The sequence below is a fragment of the Erpetoichthys calabaricus genome, chromosome 10, assembly GCF_900747795.2.
Source record: "Erpetoichthys calabaricus chromosome 10, fErpCal1.3, whole genome shotgun sequence".
NCBI lineage: Eukaryota > Metazoa > Chordata > Cladistia > Polypteriformes > Polypteridae > Erpetoichthys > Erpetoichthys calabaricus.
In genome coordinates, this window is record NC_041403.2 from 58645919 (window position 1) to 58672727 (window position 26809).

The 26809-nt window shown below is 37.6% G+C and overlaps 2 protein-coding genes across 2 annotated transcripts in view; both read right to left on the minus strand.

Annotated features, from left to right (window-relative positions):
- The window catches only part of LOC127529461 (craniofacial development protein 2-like), a 782501-nt gene that overhangs the window by 702139 nt on the left and 53553 nt on the right, over positions 1-26809 (minus strand). The gene's annotated exons all lie outside the window — the stretch shown is intronic.
- eif2b3 (eukaryotic translation initiation factor 2B, subunit 3 gamma) overlaps positions 1-26809 on the minus strand; it is a 136734-nt gene that overhangs the window by 66134 nt on the left and 43791 nt on the right. The window contains 2 exon segments of the mRNA XM_051933157.1: positions 5708-5823; positions 13892-14051. Of these exon segments, the coding sequence (XP_051789117.1) occupies positions 5708-5823; positions 13892-14051 (276 nt within the window).

Consider the following 26809-nt stretch of genomic DNA (forward strand, 5'->3'; position numbering starts at 1 on the left):
CTGAAATGTTGTGTCCCTAAACCTCTTTTTTGTTTAAAATGTTGATAATCATTAACACCTCCCCAAAAGAAAATGCCATGTTTGGCAAATATCTAATATTGCCCGCTAACAAAATAATCTTACTCTGACCATCAAGCACACTGGTGGGAAAGTCATGGTTTAGGGTCCTCTCCACAGACTTGAATAAGAAAATCTACTCTTCACTACAAAAATTAAATCATTGTCCAAAATGACTTCAAACAATAATCCTAAATATCTTTGCAAATCGACCAAATAATGGTTCATAAGGAAGAAATTTTTGTGTTTCAGGTTTTCCGAGTCAAAGTTCAGACTTCAGTTGAACAGAAATGAAAACAAAAGAGCGAAGTGACCTGTTCATGCAAGACATCCAGTAAAACTGCATTTCTAAAGCAGTTTTTTAACAAAGAACTGGCAAAAATTCCTCAGTGCAGATGTGAGATATTGATTATTAAATACAGGAAATGTTTGATTGCTGTCATAGCTGCTGAAGCATGTCACTCCAAGCAAGCTACTATATACACTCACTTTTAACTATATGGAGTATTTTGGAATGCAACAGAAGGGCTAGCTTTAATTAAACATGACTTTGAAAGTAAAAACATTTATATTAGTAAAACTGAAGTTCACAAACTTTACTTTACTATTACTGTATGTAGTACTTTTCCAGATAAACAAATTTATAACAACATCAAATCTCAACCATGGGAGCTTGATTATTTTAAATAGTATGTTACTATACTGTACAAAAATTAATGATTGAGAAAACAAATATGATTTTTAGTTTTGAAATTTCAATTTGTTTTTCTATACTCTATAAATATGCAATAACAATAGACAGTGGGCTGAACGAACATATAGCTTTCACTGAGCTGTTACAAACTCAACACATGCAATTAAGATCAGGAATGAGTTAATTCTATATAAATACAAAATAAAGATTCATGGTGTATTCTGCCCTGGTTCTCCTGTTTAAAGTTTCAGTTTATCACTGGCTTGGCTCTTTTAGTTATTTATAAAATCCCAGTAAGACAGTAAACTTGAATCCTTTCTCTGTGTTACACAAAGATAAATTGAGCAGCAACCCCCAGACCAAATGTTGATAAAATAAATGCTAAAGGTAAATGAGCTGAATTTACAAGATTCACTGTACATAACTCTTCCTATCATATATCTTTTTTTAATTAATGCTCTTTCCAAATATGTCCAGAGGACCTTTGGAATCAGATAAAATTAATATTACACCATACAGTTAATATACTAAATATTTTCAATGAAAATCTTCTATTGTAATTGCAATACATTCTCCTTTTCTTACATTTCTTAAAGAAATATCCAACATTTTCTCATATTATTATGAAAAACGTATATCATACAACACAGTACAGTTTAATTTATTCACTGTTTTTAACAATTTTAAGTTGTTTTAAACTAAGCTGTTCTTAAAAAAATCTTTCTAGAAAAAAATATGTAAAAATGACAGTAAATTGGAGCAGACAGACTGTTCTGACTCAGCACAAGACAGAAAATGTTTAATTAAAGGGGTTAAGAGATGAAGCAAAGTCAAAAATATGTTTGACGTTCGATACCAGATAGAGGAAAAAAAAGAACTTTCAAATGAACCAGAAAATGCTAAACAAAAATCAGAAGTCATTAGTCAGAAGCTGAGTTAAAAAAATGTTAAGAGAAACAAGCATAAAATCGCACACCAAACATTAAACCAATTCAAACTTGGATGAGAAAGAAACGCATTTGGTGATCCTTTAGTCTTGTTAAAGCCAGATGCAGGCAACCAAGAGTGATTTTTGTTTAAAACTGAGTGTGAACAATTAGACTCACTGAGTGTTACAATTTTAAACCAATCCAATGCCTCGTGAAAATGTCACTCAAAGTAGGTACAGTGATTTTGAATAGTAATTATCAGAGGTGCTATCATTAACATGGTACAACAGAGAGCAAGCTTCTACAGTCAAAAAGTCTCCTAAAAACCCTATTAAACATTTATATGTGTGTTGCATGTGTAGAGAGCACATTGCACAACTTAAAAATAAAAATAACCTGATGCAAATGAAAATCCTTTCTATAGTATAAGGTGTGGCGAGTGGCTGGGGGTGGTACCCAGCCGGGACGCCCAGGAGAACGGCTTATGCCTCCTCCAGACCACGAGGGGGTGAGTTTGGGGACCATGGGAACAGAGCTTAGAAGCTCAACCATATAGGGGCCCGTGGTCACCACCAAGCGGCGCCCCAATGCCTGAGGAGCCCTGGCCCTCAGCACTTCCGCCACACCCGGAAGTGCTGGGGGGAAGAAGACCAGGGACACCCGGAGTGCTTCCAGGTGCGCAGCCGGTACTTCCGCCACACTGGGGAGTGCTGGCGGAAGCTAATTGGGAGGCACCTGGAGCACGTCCGGGTGTGTATAAAAGGGGCCACCTCCCTCCATTCGATGGCTGGAGTCAGGAGGACGAGACAAAAGGAGTGGAGGCGGACCTGAGAAAGGCAAGACATTGTGAGGCCTGGAATTTGGGGGAGTTTTGGGGTTGTGTGTGTTTCACTTGTATAAATAATGTATAATAAATGTATGTTGGGTGAACCATCGGTGTCCGCCTGTCTGTGTCCAGGCCAGTGTCCACAAAGGTTATACATTGGCATTCGACAACATCAATGGGCAAATGGTTAACTTGAATGATATTTGTTGCAGGTGCTGTGTGTGCTCTTTGTTGTTCAGCTACAATGATAGTGTAGGAGTCAATAAAACCTTAAAAAGAAAAGGCAGCTATAGTCATGAAAATATGAACTGCAAAATACACATCTGAAGTAAACAGTGTGTCATACTCCATCAAAAGGACTGCAGTTAAGACAGCCGATGACGAAGAGCCACAGGAGATGTAGATTTCAGTACTCAAAATGCCGGAATCAACAAATCTGCCTAGCACCAATTACGGGAGTTATTTTCTGCAAAAATGAAAATGAAAAATTATACAATGAAAATGCAATCCCTCTTTTGCAATTTCATTTTCAAAGACTGAATGCAAAGATTCTGCAAAAATTAAAATGAAAATGAAATAACGCCATTTGCAATTTCATGTTAAAAGTTTGCGTGCAAGAATGCTGCAAAAATTATAATTAAAATGAAACAACCTCATTTGCAATTTCATTTTCAGCCTGAACTGCACTGAAGCTGCAAAAATGGTAAGTAAAATGCAAATAAACACTGGCGCCACTTGCTGCTCATTGAATTTTCATTTCCACTTTGCATTTTCATTTTCAAGTTCTCAACATGCAAATAGCATGGGTCAAAGGGTGGGGCTTTTGCACCTCGATTTCCGTTTGTCCTTCGTAGCTGTAGAGCCACTCAATTGATAGAATACGTCTCAATTCGACCATGTTTAAATTCACTTGATTTTGATCTTCACAGTGACATCGTCTCACAAAATCCAAAGACCTCACATAATTGTAGTTCTGAAGTAATTAATGTGCTATTTAATTACAATATTTAAATATACTTTATTACATCATAGTTTACATTTATTTACATTGAAGCGGAAATGGGACGCTTTGTATTTTTGTAGTATTACCTTGTACCGTTGCCACCGAACACCGTAATGGCTCTTCGGCAGAGGTGCTGGTGAGCCTCGAGGCTCAGATCTGTAACCCGGACTGCTGTTTGCAGCAGCAGTACAGGGATAACGGCATCCGAGAGACTGACACCTGGGCAGCTCCACCACCGCTTCTCCATCAGCTAAAGTCCATTTTCCCAGGTGCACAGACACCAGTGTAGCTTCAGGCTCATGAAGTTGGAGAAATGTGTGGCAGATTGATTTGCCACTGATCCCAAGTGAGCCATGAGAAGCAGGGCCGGTGGTAAAAAAAAAAATGTGTAAGCAAAGGACAAGGCAGATCATAGAGGCGTTGTGAAATGGCAGTGAAGGGAGAGTCTCAAAGCTGAGATCCAGACCTGAAACACGGTTTGCAGAACCAGTTCAGCAAATGAAAACCGCAAAAAAAAAACAGTACATCTGTATCTCCACACGAAGAGGTTTGCCTGCTTGGCTACAGCTGACCTGCGCTGAATACACCTGCTGCACCAAACAACAGCACAGCACTTAATGTCCCGGTTGTGCCACCTGCCATTGCAGCACACAACACCTCTGCTATGCCATCTGATAACACAGCATTCCCAAACCCTGCTGATATGCCCTCAACACAGTCATGTTGCATGGAGCTGGAAATGGTGGCTAGGGACAGTGACTTTGAAGGGAGGGCTATGCAACGGCACAGAAGAGGTTGCATTAACTAGGAATGAATCACCAAAAGATTGAGCTGGCATTGTAGTCACAGATGCAAAGCAGAAAGAATCAATAGCATACACCAATCATAACACTGATGCACCAATAATGCAATTACTCCTGTACTTGTGCAATGAATAAGAAAAAAAATAAAACAAGGCAAAAAGGTTCTTTTTCCAACTACATATTTTTTTGCTCTACATATAATTGTGCAACTGCATGTAATTGGTCTATTTTTAAAACATTACATATAATGAATTACAAGCAAAGGACTTCAGTTTCATAAAAATAACATGAAAAATCATTTATTCCATAAAAATAACATTACAGACAAATTATGGAAAAATAAACCAAAATCCAACAAGAATTAATACTTAATATAGATAACATTATTCACAGAAGTGGCATTAAAACTGTGACAAATCTAAAAAAAAAAAAAAAAAAAAAAGGAGGAAAATGCTTGGAAATATAAAGCATCATGAGTTTGAAATATGAGCCAATTTGACTTGTCTGTTAAATATAACTCATCCGTAAGCATTAATAATTAGATAATGCTTCCTCCATACAATGATAAAATCTCTCAACAGCAAATGTCTCAAATCTGACTTGAAAAGTGTACTGTTAAAAAATAGCTTTAAAGAGTTTGTGTAAATAAAAATAAATCTTTTAGTACTGGTTTTAATTGGTGTTTATTTTTCAGTTAATAAACTATAAGTGAGTAAGTTTAGTGAGTGCCGATGGTAAGATAAATCAGTTGGTAGTCCACTATGATAATCCCCTTTGGCTGGGTTATAATATCACTGTCTATAAACCCTATGCTAGAAATCCCCCAAAGCCAATACAATACCATGGGGGGAATTCCTCTCTTTACAACATTGAAAACTAAAGCACTGAGCTATACATTTTTAACAAATTAAAAATATTGACATTTTAGGCTCTTTCATTTTTATTCCATATAAACCATATTATTTGTCATACATTAAAAACGGATTAATTAAAAAACATAAGGGGGTGGGGGTGTGAATAAACAAAGATTACCTTCAGTTTCACCTAATAACAGTTTAGTGCTTTAACAATTTAAACAGTACTTTGAAACACTATTGTGGTACACCAAGAAAAATAGGTTGAGAACACCCTGGCTTGGATAGTAGTTCAAATAATCTCATTACAAGAAAACTCACTCTCCTAGGAAGAAAAAAAATTGAAGGCCAAGCTAATAACTACTTACATATACCACCTACTGCTTGGTAGGCCATTTAAGGAAATGCTTTATAATAAGAAATGGATAACACTGCAACTATATTAAAGAAGACTTTATTTTACTATTTTACACACTCTCAACACACTGCCAAAATGACTTACTAAATAAGATTTCCTCTTTCAGAGATTTATAAAGGACACCTACTTGTTCATGACTTTTTTTTTGATAACAAGCTCTTCTTCCAAATCTGCTTCATTTGCCATAAATAGTAGTCTCTTTCCAGAACTATCAACCCCAACAAAGTCCCTCTGTTCACCTGTGCAAAATATAAATTGTAATTATAAAATTTAAATGACTCACGATACACTACTATGCATAAAACAGAAACTATTACTCTACTGATATGTAACAAGTAACAGACTGTTCCACTCCATGGAGTATGGCTGGAACCCTAAGAGAGGATTTCCAGTCAAAAAAATTAAAAGTAAAACTTAACTGAATGGCCTACCATTACAAATGCACACTTGTATAAGTAAAAGAAGGGCAGTAATTCTCATGTGTTAAGAGTATGCCAGAGGAGAGCATGTAGCTAACTATGCAGAAGTTTAAAGATTTCCTCAGAAAGCTAGAGAGCTGCAAGTGGGACAAACATGAAATAAGGACTTTCTGCTAATGTAAGAGAGAAGGTACTGCAGCTTGGCTTTAAGACAAAGACAGAGGGCACACAGGCAGGTAGGACAGTGAAATTCCTCCATTAAATTACTTGGCAGCAAGTGATCCCAAACTGTGTCAAAACTGCCTTGGAGGCCAAGTTTGTTAAAAGACATTCATGGTTACGGCAACATCAGGGGATGCAATTAACGGCTAATTCTTTATCAGCAGTGGGCTACGGCAGATTCCCAGAAGTAACCCTGAGAAAGGATTTACTGGGTCCCTCCCAGCTACAGGTATCGAACTAGAAGAAGAAAGGAGAGGATGACTGTAATACATTTTGGTTAGTGAGTAGGTAGAAGAGCAACTCCACTGTATAGAAAGGGATCACAACACCAATCCAGCCAATTTCCAAAATATTTTTGTTTCTTCCTCTGTGAATTCTATTTTCACTTTGTGTTAATTAAAGTCCTAAATTACATGCCTGTTGATGATCTGAAATTTTTCATTCCAGTTCAGCGAGGTATTTCCCTCTACAATTCACATATACACAAAGTTAGGTCAGGAATTACTTATACCCTTGTCACAGATAAGCAAGAAAGTCATATAAAATAAACAGAAAAATAATTTTTAGATTTTATGCTACTGCGGTGGGTTGGCACCCTGCCCAGGATTGTTTCCTGCCTTGTGCCCTGTGTTGGCTGGGATTGGCTCCAGCAGACCCGTGACCCTGTGTTCGGATTCAGCGGGTTGGAAAATGGATGGATGGATGGATTTTATGCTACAAATAGAAAACAACAGGGTTTTTCTCTAATGTAATTAATTGAAAACACTTTTTTATGTGTATCATATGATTTTATCTTTGAAACAATGGTGTCAACATTACTAGGACTGTGGCCAATACTTTGTGTATACAATGCCGATACAGTAACTACAAACAACACAAACACTTTTCCTATAATGCTCATAAAAAACAGGAAAACACAGGAAATCCTGGATCATCCCACTATGCATGAATTGTCAAGAAGCTTGATGTCCTTAAGTTGATGTTTATGGATTGGCCTTTATAATTCAGACCATATGTTTTCATCATTAGCCATTTTACAATACTGGTTTTGTGTTCAGTGATCCATTTTTAGGTACGTTTGTATATAATGTGTAAAGCACCAATTGTGACAGCCATATCTGTCTGTCTATCTATGTGCATGAAAGAACTCAACTGCCAGTGGACCAATTTTGCTGAAATCTGGAACACATATATTTCAAGGAAATTTGTCAAGACAGAGTCCATTTTCACTGAGATATCTTCAACACATCTCACCAAAACCTGAAAAGCATTGGCGAATTTGTGAACTTGTCTATTTTAAAACAGAGGAACATTCCATGAGACTTCAACTTTGAATTAGTTTACTCTTTCAAATTTACCTTGGGAGCTGTAACTTCAGCTTGTATATTTTGTAAATTTTCCTCTTTTACTTGTTTGACAGCTGCTCAGATCCCCAGTGCAAGTTAGTCAAAACTCCAGGGAAGGTGCATGTGTAAGCCGCTCACACAGAAACAAAGAAAAAATCTGGAAGCGAATGGAAGAGGAAACAAATTCTGTAAGCGCCGCTCAATAAGCATATGCTGAACTAACAGTATTTCAAGCATATGCTGAACTAACAGTATTTCCGTTATAGTATAAACTACCTCACAGCTTCATTATTTGCACTTTATCGTAAAGAACAGACGTCTGAACTAATGTTGTTTGAACTTATTAAACTTATTAACTTAAATTCGAAAGTGGAGCTCATATAAGTAATATAAAGATAGAATGGGGTTAGAAATTGAACTGCAGTTATGTATGGTCAGAAGATCAGAGCCATGTTTGTTTAACAGTTTCTGCAGTGTACAAAGGGCAGCATGTATTCTGCAAATTGCAAGGATGGAGCAGAACACCTGCTTGTGCCATGCTAAAACAGTTGCTTATGTGTATAACGTATGACTAAGAGTTGCGATTACAGCTGGAGGAGCCACTATTGAGCAAGCAATTTGAGCAAAATTGAATTTCTTTCCCATTGTAAAAACAGTTGCAAAACTTTGCCGCTAAGCAACCAGTTAAATTTGTGTCATAGAGACAGGAGGAATAGTGTTTAATACTGTATATATTAAAACTCTGCCAATGAGGGGACGATACTCATCATCAAGGAGCAGGACTGACCTGTGGCTGAAAAGATGTAGTCTAATCGGCACATCATGCAAAAAGTTTGAATGAGAAGAGCGCATGTATATTTTTGGCACTGCACCGCTGCAGTACTCAAGAGTTACAATTTTTTTCTCAGCCATTACTATAAAGCAAAAGAGGTAATTAACATTTACACAAAATATTTTTTGTTGAAGTATTCCTTTAACTGTACAATGTCCTATCAAGTTCTGCATCTGTAGATATGGGTAAATTATGTTAACTGCATTCCTTCAAACTATAAACAAATTATTGTTTCAATTTTCAGTTTTCTCCAGATGTTAAAAGATATTGTTCAGTTTATTAACAGTGCTTGTTTAATGTCTCTTGGCAGGAGCATTGGTTTAAATCAAAAAGGGCTATAACCATATATATATATATATATATATATATATATATATATATATATATATATATATATATATATATATATATATATATATAATAGTTTGCTAGATTAAATTATGATTTTGTCAAAGATTATTTTTATAGCAGTGATATTGATTGAACCTGTCTTTTGCAAATTATTTTAAAATCGTGTTATATACATAATGTTTGATCCTTTCTTCAGCATTGCTGAACTTTAAATGTCTTGATAATTCTCACGTTCTATCTAATGTTACATGCATTCCCAGGATACGCATCAAGCTTTCACTTCTTGTTATTCCTTACTTAACCTGACTTTGACTCCTTGAAACTCATGTGACCACCATACCATTAAAAAGTACTCGTAATGGGCTATAGTTGAGACATGTAGCTTTCAGAAGAAAACAGTTACAGCTCGTAAGACTGGGCATTCACATCCTGGGTTCTCCCTGCATGGAGCTTTCATTTCTCCCAGTGTCTCACATGGGTTTCCTCCAGGTGCCTAAATTTCACCACATAGGTCAAAGACAATCTGTTTAGGTGGACTGGTGCTTCTAAATGGGCCCTAGTGTATGTGTGTGTGTCTACTAGGGATGCACCGATACCGAAACGGGTATCTGGTATCGGCCTCGATACCACATTTTCTAAAGTACTCGTACTCGTTAAAAGTCCCCCAATACCGGGGACCGATACCACGGTCTGAGAAATGTCTATGTTTGAGCGGCGTGTAAGGGGTTAATCACAGGCGCCGAGTGCCCGCCCCCAGGCCCCGGCTGCAGCTCAGAGCGGGGAGAAGGCGAGGCGAGACATGTCAGCCGTGTGGAACTATTTCAAAGTGAATGAAGACGACAAAACAAAGGCGGACTGCAAATTGTGCTCAGCGAAATTGTCCAGAGGAGGCTCAAAAGGTAGCGCATTTAACACAAGTAATTTAATCAAGCACCTAAAATCCCAACACGATAACGAATACAAAGAGTTTACCCACGCTTCTAAACCAAAACAACCCAGGCTGCAGCAAACTCTTGCAAGACGAGAAAAAATGTCCAGAGACAATCCACGTGCTGTGAAAATAACACAGGCAATTATCGAGTACATTGCATTGAGTGACCAGCCACTCTCGGAGGTAGAAAATGTGGGATTCCTGCGTCTCCTCCATTGTTCTGGAGCCCAGATATGATGTCCCAAGCTGCCGCTACATGACTGACACGGAGCTGCCTAAACTACACGACTCCGTGAAAAAACATATCCACAGCCTACTGCAAGCCTCCTCTGCGTTTAGTTTCACCACGGATATTTGGACAAGCAGTGTTAGCCCCGTGTCGCTAATTAGCCTAACCTCCCAGTGGATAGACGAGAGTTTCTTGTTTTTTTGACTAAAGCTGTTACCTGTAAATTTAAATCATGTTTTTATTAAGTACTCGGTATCGGCAAGTACTCGGTATCAGCGAGTACTGAAATGCAAGTACTCGTACTCGTACTCGTTTTACAAAAAAATGGTATCGGTGCATCCCTAGTGTCTACCCTGTGATGGACTTTCCAGGGATTGCTCCTGCCTTGCACCTTATGTTTGCTGGAATAGAAACCAGTTTCCCCATGAGCCTGGCCAGAATAAAGTGAGTTTAAAAATTTGCTGGATGGGTGGACAGACGAAAGCATGCTAAATTGTCATTTTTGTCTCTGACCAAGATGAAAACAGTTCTGATATCTCTGTCATGACTGAGACATATATTAATACATTTTTGTCTCATCCAAAGAATTCTTCTCAAACCTGGTTTTGTTTTTTTATTCCTTATGGCTTGAGGTTTATTATTATACCCACAGTTTGCATTCACATTAGGAAATTAATAAGCAATATTCATTTAATTATTATTTATTGTTTTACCAAGATGCCATCTTTGTTTTTTGACGCTCTTTAGCAGTTCTTTTGAGCTCAGGCCATCAACATTTAACCTCCTTAGCATTAGACCAGAGCGTTAACTAATGCTGTGAAAACTGTGCTAAAACCGTTAGCCCCAAATGTCACTGGGGCAACTGTACAGATGTGTCTTGCATAAGCATTAGAACTGAAAATAACTTGGGCTGTAAAAGTGCTGTCAGTGCTGCCATTCTTTGGAAAATTTATGTCTGAGTGTAGGTTTTCACTAATTATGAAATATCTGTACATTACTAACGATGAAAACTTTTATGAGAATAACCATCCAGCACCCAAAATGAAGAAAATCTGGGAATTATACCATTCATTTGTAGTAAAATTTCAGAGTGTTTACATTCCAGACCGTGATGTCAGCATTGAAAGTTTCAAGGCTTATAAGGGCAGACTGTCACTGATACAGTACACTGCTTCAAAGAGAGCAAGATTTGGCATAAAGCTTTATGAATCTAAAATGGGATACATTTGGAATTCAGTTCTGTACACAGGGAAAGGAACAATGTTTGATCCGAAATGCAATCAGTACAGCGTTGCTATGTCATTGGTGCTGACTTTGATAGATGCTCTATTGGATCAAGGTTACTGTGTAACCGTGAACAATTTTTATACTTCACCACAGCCATTTGACATCTTGCTGCAAAGACTGACGCATATGGAACAGTGCGTCCTAACTGTCGTGGCAAACCTGAAGACTTTGGCAGAGCTAAATTATAGTGAGGTGCGTAAAGTGCTTGCACTGAAATGGAAGGACAAGAAAGATGTTTGTCTTCTTAGAACTGTACATAATGCAGCTACAGTCACTGTACAGGCAAAAGACAACAAATAGGTTACGAAGCCTTGTGCTGTGGTCGACTACAATAGTGCGATGGTCGGCGTAAATTGTGTGGGTCAAGAATTGATTTTCTATCTCGTTATGTGGTGGAAACAAAAGAAATAGTACAAAAAGATATTTCATCATCTGGTGCAACAGTACATTTGGAATGCATTCCTGTTATAAAAACAAAAAGCTGTCAAAACTGTATCTCATGCAAACTTTACATGTCAGCTTGCCGAACAAATTGTTGATGCACATCCACTGTCCACACTACCGCTAAAGAGACAGTTTGAGATTATAAACTGTTTTGGCATCATTAGTAGTATTATTATTTTTGTTATTATTGTTCATTTCATATTATTATTTTCATTCATCATTATCATTATTTTTTGTATCATTATTATACTTTTAAAATTTAATAAAAATGTAATTTTTCATGCCATAAAAAAATGCAACGCTTTTTACATGCTTTTTTGGAATAAAATGCAACACTAAGGAGGTTAATTATGGATTGCTAGGAACATTTCTTGAAGTCATCATTAGTGACTTCATTTAAATCCCCTCATCAGTGCCTATAATAATCCAAATTATTGGAAACATCACTATAAACAATTTTCATGTCCTTTAAGGTCTTTTGGGTTAACAATCTTGTGAGTTTCTGGTTTTTCAAATTTCAAATTACATATTGGCTTTATGTGTTTGTTTCGTTTGATCTCCCTGTTTCACTTCCTTGATCCATTTATCTAGTACATTTCTCTATTGTCCTTTTCCTGGCTCCACATTCCTTCTTCTTACAATCTCATAAGGATCTTTTCTCCGGCGACGAGACGTGATCTTTTGAAGAATGGCACTTTGGAAGAGAGACAGAAAGACACTTTTGAAGAGAGACATTTTCACATCCCGCGAGACAGGCACGTCACGTCATACTTACAACCTTTGTAAGCAAGTCCCGTGATACACATGCAGAGAAGGTTAGAAAAAATGGAAATAAGAAAATTCGAAAGTTTCAAAAAAAAGAGTGGAAAGATCACATTAGCACAAACAAATGAAAAATATTACTCAGTGAAAAGAGATTGCATAGTGTTTGAGGACAAAAGGACAGGTGCTGTACATGCTTTTAAATGAGAAAAGATGAGGTAAAAAAAACAACTGTTACTTGTTTTCCAATGTAACACCATTTAAAAGGGGTTTCAGAGGAGCGACCGCGTCACCTTGGTGTGCACTAAGCCACACTGATCACAATGACGCGTAGCGCGGGGGGGGGTTTGAATTAGTATGCGAGCGAAGTTCAGATTACATGGCATGGCAGCAGCAGCAATCCAGCAGCTGATAGAGCGAAGAGGAGTTAAAAAAATGTTTTTGTTTCCCATTGTATCACAGTTTAAGAGGGGTTTCGGAGGACGTGTCTCCTTGGGGTGCTTTCAGCCTCCCTCTTCACAATGGCGCAAAGCCCCCTAGTTTAAATAAACAAAAACAATTTCTGAGCTCCGGAAGGAAGGTGCAATTCATATACCAAGTTGCATCAAAATCAAAAATGTTGATGCAAAAACTTTTAAATTTCAGTTCAGTAACTTAGAAGGACACATAATTCAGAAACATGAACTGCAAGACATCAGTCTTACTTTAAGCAGTTAGACTGCATAATAGTCTAAAACCCACTTGATCTAATCCAGTCTGCATTTTCTTTTTTTATGCCATTTCCTGGTTGAGTTGTCTGTATACTTAAGACTGTTATTGTACTTACAGGTGATTATTTTTTTCTTTTTTAATCTCAGCTTTCTGGCAGAGGGAGTAGGTTGGCAGCTAAAGTATCATGTCTTATCAAAGGGATTCTTGGAAGTATCCGGGTAACATCATGCCATGTTCTTTGGATGATGAGCTGTGTTGGCTTTGCACCAAACATGTCTTTTGGAAATATGGCCAATTTCTAGTGTGATCTCATCAGACGATAAGACACTTTCCCACATGGTTTTGGGAGACTAAATGTGTCTTCTTGCAAAATTCATATGGGCTTGGATGTTTTGTTTTCGACAAATGGCTTGTGGTTTTCCTCCTTAACCAACAGCAAAGACTTGTAGAGAGTATGTGAAATGATTATAAAACTTCATAAGTTGTTATTTACTGGAAGCTTCCTTAAGGTTGTAATTAGCCTCTTGGTAGCATTCCTGATGAGTTTTCACCTGGCAAAAGCATGGTTATTTCATTGTGCAAGCTGTATCATATTTTCTGTGATTCTTAATGATAATCGGAAAATTATCTGATTTTTAGAATGACAAATAGGCAACAAGAAAGTCACTCACAAAACTCAACTCTTCAAAACAATACTAATTATGTAGCACAGTGCATGAATATTTCGCCTTCTAAACTGTTAATAGGAACAAAGCATGCAAGTTTATTCTCACCTGTTTTCTTCTTTCCTTTTTGACCAGGAACCGTCTCAGTGAATTCATGAGCTCTACTCATTAGCATAGAGAGGGTAGCATCATGGGCACGAAATAAGTCAGCCACTTCATGCAAGGCAGCATCTGTGATTAAATCACAGCTCAAAACAAGAATATCAGTCTAAAAAAGAAAAAAAGTTTCTCTCTGTGACAAATGATAGACTGAATGTACTAAATATTATTAAACCAGTATTTTCATATACAATGATCTTTATCTAAAATGTTTTTCAAAGACAAAAAATATGATTCACTTAGAAACACAGAAAACTTGTACAGCATGGTTTAGTTCTACTTTTGCTTGTAATTAATATTTATTGAGATTTAACAATAAAATTATGCCAACATCGAAAAAGAAGATGGCTACAAAGAAAATGAGGCTAATGGTTTTGAAACTGGAATATGGACTAAGATGGCTTCTATATCTTGGGTGTTTAAATGATGGAGAATTATAATATATCAGTCATAATTTCTCAAAATCAAACAGAATGTGTCATGATAAGAGAAATGCTATAAAAAAAAAAACTTTTTCTGCAGCTATTAATTCCTGAAGTGACAGAGAAGAAGCATTTGACAGAATTAAGAGATATCTACTTACTGTACAAAAATTTGTATTTGGACCCAACTTATGTGCATGGAGTCATTTTCTTTAGACCTCAAAATCAGACGTGTTTTTTTTCCTATTACTAATGCTTTTTGCCACAGGTACTGAACATATCACCTTCTGTATTTATTAATTTTGTGTCTAAATAAACATAATGGATAACCTTTAACCCTCTAGATGTAGAACATAATGGATTATCTAATTTCACATATCTCTTTATGCTAAGCATTATGGTACAAGATGAATCACACATGTCATTTTGCTGTCAGAACTTCTTGCAAATAAAAAATTTAGTTAAGTTTAGTTAAGATTTAGGAGAGTGTGAAGGCTTTTACACTAAACAAAGTAATAAATTGGGAAAAGGGAATCTGAGGAGTTGTCTTGTGCACGGACAACAACAACAGACTTTAACAAAAATGAAAAGAGGAACTCCTTTAATGAGTTAAGATCTTTTCATTTTGTCCTTTAATTAAAACAGGCACTCTGTGAATAGTGAGTGAACCTGTATTTAATAAAGCAGCTCATATTCTTAATTAGGAAAAAAATGATAAAGCAGCTTAGCAAACAATAGGCTTATTAGCTTAAGAGCCAAATTTGTTCATTTTAAATGTAAACTTGTATGTTAGCCTTGTGTCTTGTTCATAAGCATGAACATTATAATTGTGGTTTGTAATTAAGGCAAGTATTTTATTTTCTTTTATGGCATGTATACTATGAATACATATTTTGTGAACATGTTTTGTTAGTTTTAAGGAGATTTTATTTATTTTTGTATTTTTATGATCACTGAACAATAAGCCTACAGAATTTCAATTTGCTAATAAAAAACGAACAAGTAACACCTGAGGTCTGCAGTTTAATTGTAAAAATATCCTTTTAGAACACAGGTCTTCTACATGACTGGTTATGTAGAATCTCAGTGTAAAATAAATAAAACGATAAAGAAAATAAATTGGAATTGGCCAGTTCTAGTAACATAAAATCAATGACCATTACTGACCCTTAAAAACCTGATCAATGTATCCTTACACCATAGATCCATCTGATCATTCTCATATCTGTTCTTTCTAACTTTGCTTCATGTTTCAATTTTAATGGCCATATATTAATCTCACAGAGCATACTACTCATCACACAGTTTTAATAAATATTTCCCTTCATTGTCAGAAAGGCTCCTTTAGAAGTTCTAATGGAGGCCAGTTCAAACAGAAAAATTTTCTTGCTTTCTCCAAAACAACTACAATGCCGATATCTATGTTTACACTTACTACATCAGCATTCTGTGCACTTCTCACTTCAGGATTGGGAGAGTCTGCTAAGTCACTACTAGAAGAGTCAGACTGACAGATGTTTTTTTCCTTGGGTGTTAGTTTTAATTCTCTTGCATAGCAATTTCTGCAGATGTGCTGTCCTGACCTTAAATTGAGACTTGGGTGACCTCTTAAAGCACAGGTTATCATCTTGAAATGACATTTGAAATGGTCACAACGAGATTTCTGATCGAGTCTAAACAACTCCCCTAACGAAGACATTTTGAAAATGCAGCAAGGACAATGCTTTTATCTCCACCAGGTAACTGACAGCATCTGCTATTGACTGATTACATCTGATTGATTTGCACACATCACTCCCCTCTGATTAATGCAGGGTGGAGTATTGGCATTTATTAGCCACATTGGAATGGGCCCTTTTCACAGCAGCCATTTTGACATGAAATAGTATTGCAAGCACAGGTGCCACAAATGATATTAATGAAACTTCTGTTGAATTTCAGTGTAGCATAACTGGAATGTTAATTAATGTCATTACTTACTGTACACCTGTGCTTACCATACTATTTCATGTTAATATGGCTGCTATTAAAAAGGCCCATCAGTGATATGAAACCATGCGATGCCACCTATAAGTAATGACAGCTGAGTAATGACTCAAAGACCAAAGTTTCTATTGATGTTCATTACATTATAAGCTAGTTTTAGTATTAAAAAAAATCAATTTTAAAATATACTTTTTAAAACTATATTTTAAAAAGGAACACTCAATAAAACTAAAAAAAAAATCAAGTGACAGTGAGGCACAAAGAAGGCAGATTCACCAGCATTTGTGTGTCAGCTTTAATCCATCCAGATCAGAGAATGTCCAGTTCCACTGCCTCAAAACACCACTCATATCTACAGTTATTCACAGTTTCAAATAAAAACGAACAGCGTCAGATCCCTGGGGGATGGGGGGCGGTAGTATGTATCGTGATCGTGACTGAGAGAATAAAAGTGAAAAAAAAAAAAAAACAGTAACTTTTACAAGTATTATAAAAGTATACCATCTGTTACAGACGCAAACCAAATGTATGTGTGTACTGTATAATATTAACAATAACAGCAGCTCACTACTGAAAACAGCAAATATAGGAGTAAGTGGGGATTGAACCGGGGACTCTTGATTACAAGTCAGCAGATCTTACCGCTACGCCACGGAAGTTGTTGTATCGTCTTTGAACCTTTTGTGAAAGTGTTTATTTGATCTTTGGACTTCAGGCTTCACACATTATATAGTTTACTAGCCAACCTGCGGCGTAGCATACGCCGCATAATTATGTATTGATGGGTGAACACTTCCTGAACGACACAGTTGTCAGTACTTGTAGATTAAGGTGTAGCGGGTCTTCGTTGTTGATGCTTAATATAGCTTGCGTACTGTGAGGTTCTGGAGTCAAAGTTGAGAAACACTTTTTTAATGTCTTTTAAGCACAGGGGAAAAAATAAACATGTGAAACATCCGTAATGTAATAAGCAACATTGCAACAATGCTATCTACGACCTGATCACTGTAAACAGAAGTGAAAACAAAATCGAGCCCAGTGCATTCTTTAACTGCCTTGTGGCGCTGTAGTAGTGCTGCTGCTTTGCAGTAAGGAGACTCTGGAAGATTGTGGGTTCGCTTCCCGGTTCCTCCCTGTGTGGATAGCGCTTTGAATACTGAGAACACCGCTATATCAATGTAACGAAGTATTATTATTCTTATGTGTCCAGCGCTTTCTCTATCGTGTGTGTGTGTGTGTGTCGCTCACTCTCTCTCTCTCTCGCTTGCTGCACATGTTCCTGCAGGCATACGCCGCATAATTATTTATTGATGGCTGAACACTTCCGGAAAGACAGTTGTCTAAAAGGAGGGAAAAAAATGAACATTTTCAAAATCCGTAATGCTGCTTTCAGTAAGTACAATGCACATGCGTTTAATTTGTCGGCCACTTTTTGCCAGCCGTCTTTTCTGGTTTGGGCTGCTTTTGCAGTGTTACCGCTTGTGCATATTAAATCTTGAAATCCTCCGAGTAACTAATTAATTAACTAACACCCACCCACCCACACACACAGCTTGTGTAGAAGGTCAGCTGCTAAGAGAGCGTGTCGACTGTTGCAGGGCCTGCATCAGTGAAGCAGGTGAGACGCTAATGAAACAGAGGCACAGGGCTTATTGGTTTTTAAAGACTGCTTCCTTCATTGTGTTTTAAACTAAGTTTTAAAGGATTGTTTTAAGGATCCCATGGGATACTGTTTTACACACTGCATATAGCGATTCACATCCGCGAGAAACATGCCTCTATGAACAGTCAACGTGGCTCAGAAGTGCATGTGGAGTCTAGCAGAGACGAACGTGAATGACCATTGGTGGGTGTGGCTCCTTCCTGCGTGCTTTCATGGGTGTCTTACTTTCTCTGCGTGCTTTCATGGGTGTCTTGCCCGCTCTGGCGGCGGCTTAGAGAATTTATACTAATTAATAAAAGGCAAAGCCCTCACTGACTGACTGACTGAGTGACTCACTCATCACTAATTCTCCAACTTCCCGTGTAGGTGGAAGGCTGAAATTTGGCAGGCTCATTCCTTACAGCTTACTTACAAAAGTTAGGCAGGTTTCATTTCGAAATTCTACGTGTAATGGTCATAACTGGAACCTGTTTTTTGTCCATATACTCTAATGGAGGAGGCGGAGTCACGTATCGCATCATCACGCCTCCTACGTAATCACGTGAACTAAAAACAAGGAAGAGATTTACAGCACGAGTCAAATGTGGGAACGAAGGTAAATGACGTTAATTTTTGAGTGTCTTTTAATATTGTGTAAGCATACATATTAACACACGTGCAATTAAACGTGTGCATTTACGGGGTGATTTCTCAGGCTTAAAAGCTCGCCTTTTATTAAAAAGGTAAATGCTAACTGTTTTCATTCTGTAGGGCACAAACCACGTTGGATTTTGTAATGATAGTTGATTAGTAAGGTCTATTAAGGGATACTTACAGAATGATTAGTAATGCCTGTGAATGCCGATGCAAGTAGGAGAATGGGCGTGAACTAAAGAACGATTAGTAACTTGTACAGCAATTGTCTCTAAAGTCTGTCTATTAAAAAGTTATTGTATCTTTCAATCCTGTGTATTGATTAAACTACGAACCTAACAAGATCACTACATGGTGTCAGAAGTGGCGGATTGGAAGAGGAATCTGAAGAAGAGGTTCAACTTTTGAACGAGTCTTGTATCTGTGAGTAACCCGAAAACGTGATCAGAAAGTGCTAAGACGTTCTAGCAAAAGAGAAAAAAAAAAATATGTTAGGATTACAGCCCCCACCAAATCTCCAGTTAAAGGGAAATGTAGCTGAAAATTGGAAAAGATTTAAACAGAGATTCGAGATGTATCTTGCTGCAATTGAAGCAGATAGGAAAAGTGAAAAAATTAAAGCGTCTATGCTTCTACATGTAATTGGCGAAAAGGCGCTAGAGGTGTATAACAATTTTCAGTTTGAAGAAGATGGAGACAATATGAAATTGAACAAAATAGTTGAAAAATTCAAAACGTATTGCAACCCAAAGCGCAATGTGACGTTTGAGCGGCACAAGTTTTTTTACATGTTTCCAGAAAAGCGGAGAAACAATAGACCAGTATGTGACGGAATTGCGTAATAGGAGCTGTTCTAAGAAGAAACCGTCAAGACATCAAAGGACCAATAACCTCTAATCAGAACACTAACACCAGCGAAACAAATATTAACGAGAAAACAAGTATAAATCAGGAAAGAACATCTCAACTGCAAACACAATTAACCAGAATATCAAAACGTCAAGTAAAACCACCAGAACGACTCATTGAGACATGCTGAGGATTAAAGGAACATTTTCAATTAAGAAATGCTGAATTCCTTTAACAGTTGTGCTTTTTATACATAGTTTGAATGCTGGATGTATGCCTGAAATGTTCTGGATAGTTCAGTTGTTTGAAGTGATAAAGAATTAAACGTGTGCATTTACGGAGTGATTTCTCAGGCTTAAAAGCTCGCTTTTTATTAAAAAGGTAAATGCAAACTGTTTTCATTCTGAAGGGCACAAACCACGTTAGATTTCAGCCGTTAAACGCGCAAAAATGTCGGTACACCAGATAAATAAGCGCAACATATTATCAGTTGTATTGTATGCTTACAATACATATAGAAATGTGTCAATCATTAACTAATAGTATCGGATGGTGTTTTTCGACTCGCGCCTTGATTTAAACGATTGCATGTCTTGGTGGGTTTGCATAGCTTATTGTCAATATCTTTACACCTGTTTTTAAGACTTATTGACTGAAACGGGCTTTCATGAAAAAACTTAGGGCTTTGCTACAGGATACACCCTCCACAAGTTAAGGAAGTAAAAATAAAAGGTATATATTTCTGTTTTATTTAAACCTTTTAAGTTTGTATGCATAGCCCCATTTGGCTGTTTTAGGTTTTTTTTTTTCTTCAGTAATATTTAATCTCCTTAAAGAAAAACAACATATGCATTTTACTTTTTTTGTATCTCTTCAGTAATATTTTAGTGTAAAAGGATAACCAGTATTTAAACCTTTTATGTTACTTTATAAAGTTATTTTACACAATGTTGAAAAATTAATAAGAAAGCTACATATTTTGGCAGCTGCTGCTTTAATTTTCAATGAAATGAACAAAGCTCTCCAAGAGAAAACCTCAGTGAAGAAGAAACAGTTTGCACTATCTAAAAAGGAGAAACCCTCATTTATAAAGGTTTGCTGCAGATGACTTAACTGAAAATAAATTAATAGTTCCTATGTGTATAATACATATTTATCTATTTGACTTATGCCTTTATTCCAGCAACTTGCAACATCTAAGTTACAATTTGTTACATTACTTTGGTTTTTTGCAGCACAGGCAGGTGAAGTGACTTCCTCAGGGTCACACAGTGGTGTCAGTACCAGGATTTGAACTGACAAGCTCCGGGTTTGCTGAAATATTACTGAAGAATGAAAAAAAAACGAAAACGGGCAAATGGGGCTGTGCATACAAATATCCATCCATCCATTATCCAACCCGCTATATCCTAAATACATGAGTCAATCCCTGCCAACACAGGGCACAAGGCAGGAAACAAGCCCCAGGCAAGGTGCCAGCCCACCTCAGGGTGCACACACCCACACACCAGGGACAATTTAGAATCGCCAATGCACCTAGCCTGCATGTCTTTGGACTGTGGGAGGAAACCGGAGTACCCGGAGGAAACCCAGACAGACACAGGGAGAACATTCAAACTCCACGCAGGGAAGCGAACCCGGGTCTCCTAACTGGCACCTTTCACTGCACCACCATACTGCCCGCATACAAACTTAAAAGCTTTAAATAAAACAGAAATATATACCTTTATTTTTACTTCCTTAACTTGTGGAGGGTGTATCCTGTAGCAAAGCCCTAAGTTTTTTCATGAAAGCCCCTTTCAGTCAATAAGCCTTAAAAACAGGTGTAAAGCTAAACTTGCAGCACTGCTATTCAATTACACTTGACTAACGCCTCTCCTAAGGGGAGATACTGTGGGATCTGGGCATCAGTCAAAGCACAAATCACAGGCCCGATTAGAAAGCGGGAAGCTGTGATTTGTCGTCTCCCTCCCATGTAACAATCACAGCCCATGTTACAACGCACTATGTATGAATATATGTATATGTGTGTGTTTATGTATGTGTGTATATGTATGTGTATATATATGTTGATATGTGTATATATATATGTATTGTAGCAGTTAGGCGTGTTGTCCACCTCTCGTCCCCTCAGGTACCACTCTTCGGACCAGGTGAAAGTATAATAATTCTTAATTTTGATATTACAAGGTGCACCAAGCACTCCTTCCACCACACTCATATACAATAAACTATTCTCAATAATCAACAATCCTCCACTCCCAGACACGTCGCCACCCTACCTCCCAGCTCAGCTCAAATGTCTGGGCTCACCCAGAGTCCTTTTAAAGCCCCTGACCCGGAAGTGGCTCTAAGCCAAACCCACAAGTCCGTTTTCCTTCCGGGTCAGGGCAAAGTCCTTTTCTTCATCCCGGGAGCACATCGCTTCTTCCAGTCACGTGACTGGGATGCACTCCCGGGTTATAGAGCAGGAAAGAGTCCATGAGGCCCTTCGCAGCGACTCCTGGCGGCCCCCAAGGTATCCAGCAGGGCTGTGTCAAAACACTACAAAGTCCATGAGGCCCTGCTGGAACTCGGGGCACCAATATGCTGTCCGGAGGGCTCCTCCTAGCGGCCTGGGGGTGAGGGCCGGACTGGAAAGCCGGCAATCCTCCACAGTATATATATGTGGATGTGTATATGTATGTATATATATGTATATGTAGATATGTATATATATGTATATATGTATATGTATATCTATGTTTACATAACCTCTTTAACACACTACTTCTCCGCTGCGAAGCGCGGGTATTTTGCTAGTTATATATATAGATTAAACCATAGAATGCACAGTGTAATAGTAAACTAAATGTAAAAACATTGAATAACACTGAGAAAACCTTGAACAACACAGAAAACTAACACTGCAATAGTTTGCGCTATAGTGCTACCAACCGCTGGCTAAAAACACTTTTTTTTTAATGAGTTTTAAGCACAGGGAAAAAAATGAACATTTGAAAAAATCCATAATTTAATAAACCACCAAGAAAAGTAACATTGCAACAATGCACACTACGAACCGAGCGCTGTAAACAGAAGTGAAAAGAAAATCAAGCCCAGTGCATTCTTTAACTGCCTTCCTACCTTATGAGTCCAGCCCCCTCTCTCGCGCTGCCTGTGTGTGTGCGTCTGTCTCTCTCTCGCGCTGCCTGTGTGTGTGCGGCTCTCTCTCTCCGGCTGCCTGTGTGTGTGCGTCTATCTCTCTCTGGCGCTGCCTGTGTGTGTGCGCGTGTCTCTCTCTCGCGCTGCCTGTGTGTGTGCCTCTGTCTCTCTCTCGTGCTGCCTGTATGTGTGCGCGGCTCTCTCTCTCGCGCTGGACACGGTCGGGTGTCGTAACCGAAAAGAATAATGAACAGTCAACGTGGCTCAGAGGTGCATGTGGACTCCTAGCACAGACGAAAGCGACTTACGGGGTGGTCGGTGAGTTGTTGCGTTCGGGCACATGAGCAGGCAGTGGGAATGCCTAGAGAGCGAGGGTGGACACGGGCCGGGGAATAAGGAGTGTTGGTGGGCGGGGAAAAGTTTTCCGTGTTCCTGCAGGACCATCTAAGAAGACGCATGTTTGTTGCGGATGCGGGCCGGGGAAACGTTTTCCGTGTTCCTGCAGGACCATCTAAGAAGACGCATGTTTGTTGCGGATGCGAATTGCTGTATGTAGCGTGTAAAACAGTTTGCAATGTTGCACGCGGTCGTGCGTCGTAACCAAAAAGTCAACGTAGCTCAGAGGTGCATGTGCACTGTAGCACAGATAAACAGAAATGACGACGTGTTTTCCGAGGCGTCGCGTCCGAGTTGGTGGGCGTGGCTGTGCGAGTTTTCGTCGTATCCAATGGTGTTAGAGTTGGTGGCCGTGGCTCCTTCCTGCATGCTTTTCATGGGTGTCTTGCCCGCTGTGGCGGCGGCTTAGAGAATTATATATATAGATGCAAACATTTTGTCATTTTATACTAAAATATTAAAAACTTTTCTGTTTTAACAATGTGTTTACACAGATTATTGTAGAAACGGAACACGCATGAAATGCATTTGTTCCAAATAACGATCTATTATTTCTACTCTAAAACTCCAGTACTTCACTCCCAGATAATCAAGGCATGAGCTGGGAGAACTTTGTGCACATTCTGTAGCAGTGGGGGGATGGAATAGCAGGCTGCTTGCTGCTTGTCTTTATCAGCACATTTACAGGACAAAAGACGCTGACGGAGAGGTGCGATGGGATTTAAGGTGGGCCAGATAATACGAGTTTTTTCGTAGGCTCTGGTAATTCTAGTGTTAATCAATTTCATCACCTGCTCTAAAATGTTGATCATTTAATAAGACACATACTAGTGGATCAACCACTTCGTTTTTATATGGGACTTCTTTTCCAATCTTCAGGAATCACCTTTTTACAATTTTATAAACAATCATGTTATACCAGTTTGACAGCCATTCAACTCCAGGACTTTCACTGCCTTCAAAATTTCTGACACCATTCCTGATTTTTTTTTTAAACCTTCCCTTTACTAGCATCCTTATAAAACTAGTGAAGGGGACACAAAAAATCTGTTCCTTTGTCTTAATCTGTTATAATTTCTTTTGTACACTACATACTTATAGTATTTGGGATTTCATTTGAATTGGCCTGTTATTTTTTTTTTTCCCTCTTTCTGATTTTGACATACTTTGTTAATACGGACTCCAATAATGTTACCACCACTTATAATTTAGTATTTATGTTACCTCAAATTTATGTTAAAGGTGCTTATCTTTATGAGTTAACCAGGATAAAACCATCTGCGTAATACATTTAATACTGAGCGTCTATCAAAACCTCAAATCTGATTTAGAAAGTATAACTGACTCACACTCCAAACTGGATGATTATGTTTTTATAGTATGGTATAAATCCGTTCTTTTGAGGGAGAGGAAGAGAAAGAGCTCACAGTTTAATTGTACTGTATATGTATTACATGTATATATTACAGGCAATAAATCTACTTAGCAATTGTTAAGCAAAACACTTCCCTTAGGTTCTTCAGTGGCCAGGCTAAACAGTCTGTTCTTTTACCCGCAAGAAAATTATGCCTAACACGTAGGACTAATTGTACTTTTAAGTAAAATAAGCTAGAATATAAATTGTGAAAAAATTAGATTATTATATTTATTTGCTTGTTTATGCCCTTGAAATTATTTATTTTAGGAATGACAAAAAAAAAAATACTTAAAATTTTAATATAATGGAAATTTAAAGCTTCATACATATGTATTTATTATATGTTCATTGTCAAGTCCAATGAAATATGGGTGCCAGTTTCTTTGTATAGTTGGTTATGTTTATAAGTTTTTTTTTTAAAAGGAACGCTGATTACATAGCTAAAGGAGCAATTATAGAGCATGGCTCATAAGTGCCAAAATAAACACTATGCATATACAAATTCTTCAAGTTAAAGTCTCACACAGATTTGAAAACAGTTCTGCCGTAGGAGTTCTTGGAAATATATGTGTTGAGAGTAATAAATTACACTGCATTTACCATTGTTTCTGTTTTAAATGTCTGGTTACCATCTGCTCTGACCATCTAGCTCTGATGAATAAATAAACATCACAGTAGAGTATAGGGTCTGTTAAACAAAACTTGTCTCTATACACACTGTTTCTAGGCCTTCATATGAGGAATGCTAGCGCCCAAAACTCGTCAAGCATGCCTTTGGACTGACCTAAACAGAATATCACAGGACAAGTCAATCAACATACAGTATCAGACCCATGAAAATCTCTCTCTCATCCTTAAACAGCTATAATGGTATGCAAAATATGACTTAAGATGAGATCTTTACAAAGAAGTAAAGGCATGAAAAATCTGATGATCAGATTAAGAGAAGCCCCATATTAAATTTATTATAATTACACTAGTTCTCCAACTTCACATCCCAATGGCATTACAAGGTTGATTTTGTGATATAAATATAGTTCTATGCTCAAAATAGTAAGAAAAACTATATGTATATGGATCTGGACCTAAAAACATAAGATTCAGTATAACTGTTGCAATTAAATCAACAGACTACTGTACCTACTGAAAACAGCGAAACGCAACATCCACACTACTACCTTTTAATTCTGAAACAGCGTTTTTAAGCAAAAATGATATCCATCCATACTACAGTTTTCTTCTGGCTTAGAAAAGTATCTTTAAAACTAAAATGCCCCAAAACACACACAACATAGACCTTCACATACACTGGGCATGTACACATCAGCAGAAATCCCCTTGAAGGAACTGTGTTGTTAAAAATTCAGAAAGCCTTGTGAAAATCAGATTCCATTCTGCTTTATGTGCACTTTAAGGAGCCACAGCGAATTGCTCCTATGTCACATTAATGCACTGATCACAGTTGAAAGTAACAGGCATCGGGACTGGCAGCTTTGTCATTAAATAAAAACACTGCAAATGTTATAGTGACACACACACACACAAAAAGTTATCAAATCTATGCTTAAATGTGGGGGCTACTTATTAGCAGGCCACTGCAATCAGAGTGCATTTGTAACAAACATTTTTGCAAAACTAACTCAACACAGAAAACAAGTAATTTAAAAAAATAAATAAATGCATGTGTGATGTGTTTGTGTATATGTATATTTTTTCTAAAATATATATATAACTGCAACTGCAATTACTTGTTTTGAGAGATTGTTTAGGTGGAAGAGACTAAATGTTTCCAAAAAGGGACACCTTGGGCCAAACAGTATAATTTGCAATGCTATGGGATATGACATCTACACCTGGCACAATGATAGCAGACAGACTGGGTCTTGGTTATGTACTGAAAAATCCAGTTTTTTGGAGAGAATTCTCTATAAAGCACCACATTTTTTGGTGTTTTATTTAGTTGACTTTAGATGTAAACAAAGGTTTTTAATCTTTAATTTTTTTTTTTTTTTAATTTAAAGTGTTGTACTCGCTGATCCACTGCAATTTGCAGCTCCTTTACTACAATAAGCCAGTAACAGCCATTTATTTTTGGGAATGTAATTTAGGCTGAATAATGCTAAAAACCCCTTAGTGCATGAGGGGTTAAATGAAAAAAATCACAATACCAAAAAATATATTTATTTTAAACTGTTCAATCCAACAAATACATAACATAACATTGTCACGTCAACTTAAACCAAATCAGGTAAGTGGTAGGATCCCATCCTAGGAGCAAATGGTGCAAGGAAAAAAAGAGCCAAGGACAGGGCATACGTCCATAGGTGCTAAGCCCACAAACCCAAACCTTTTAATGT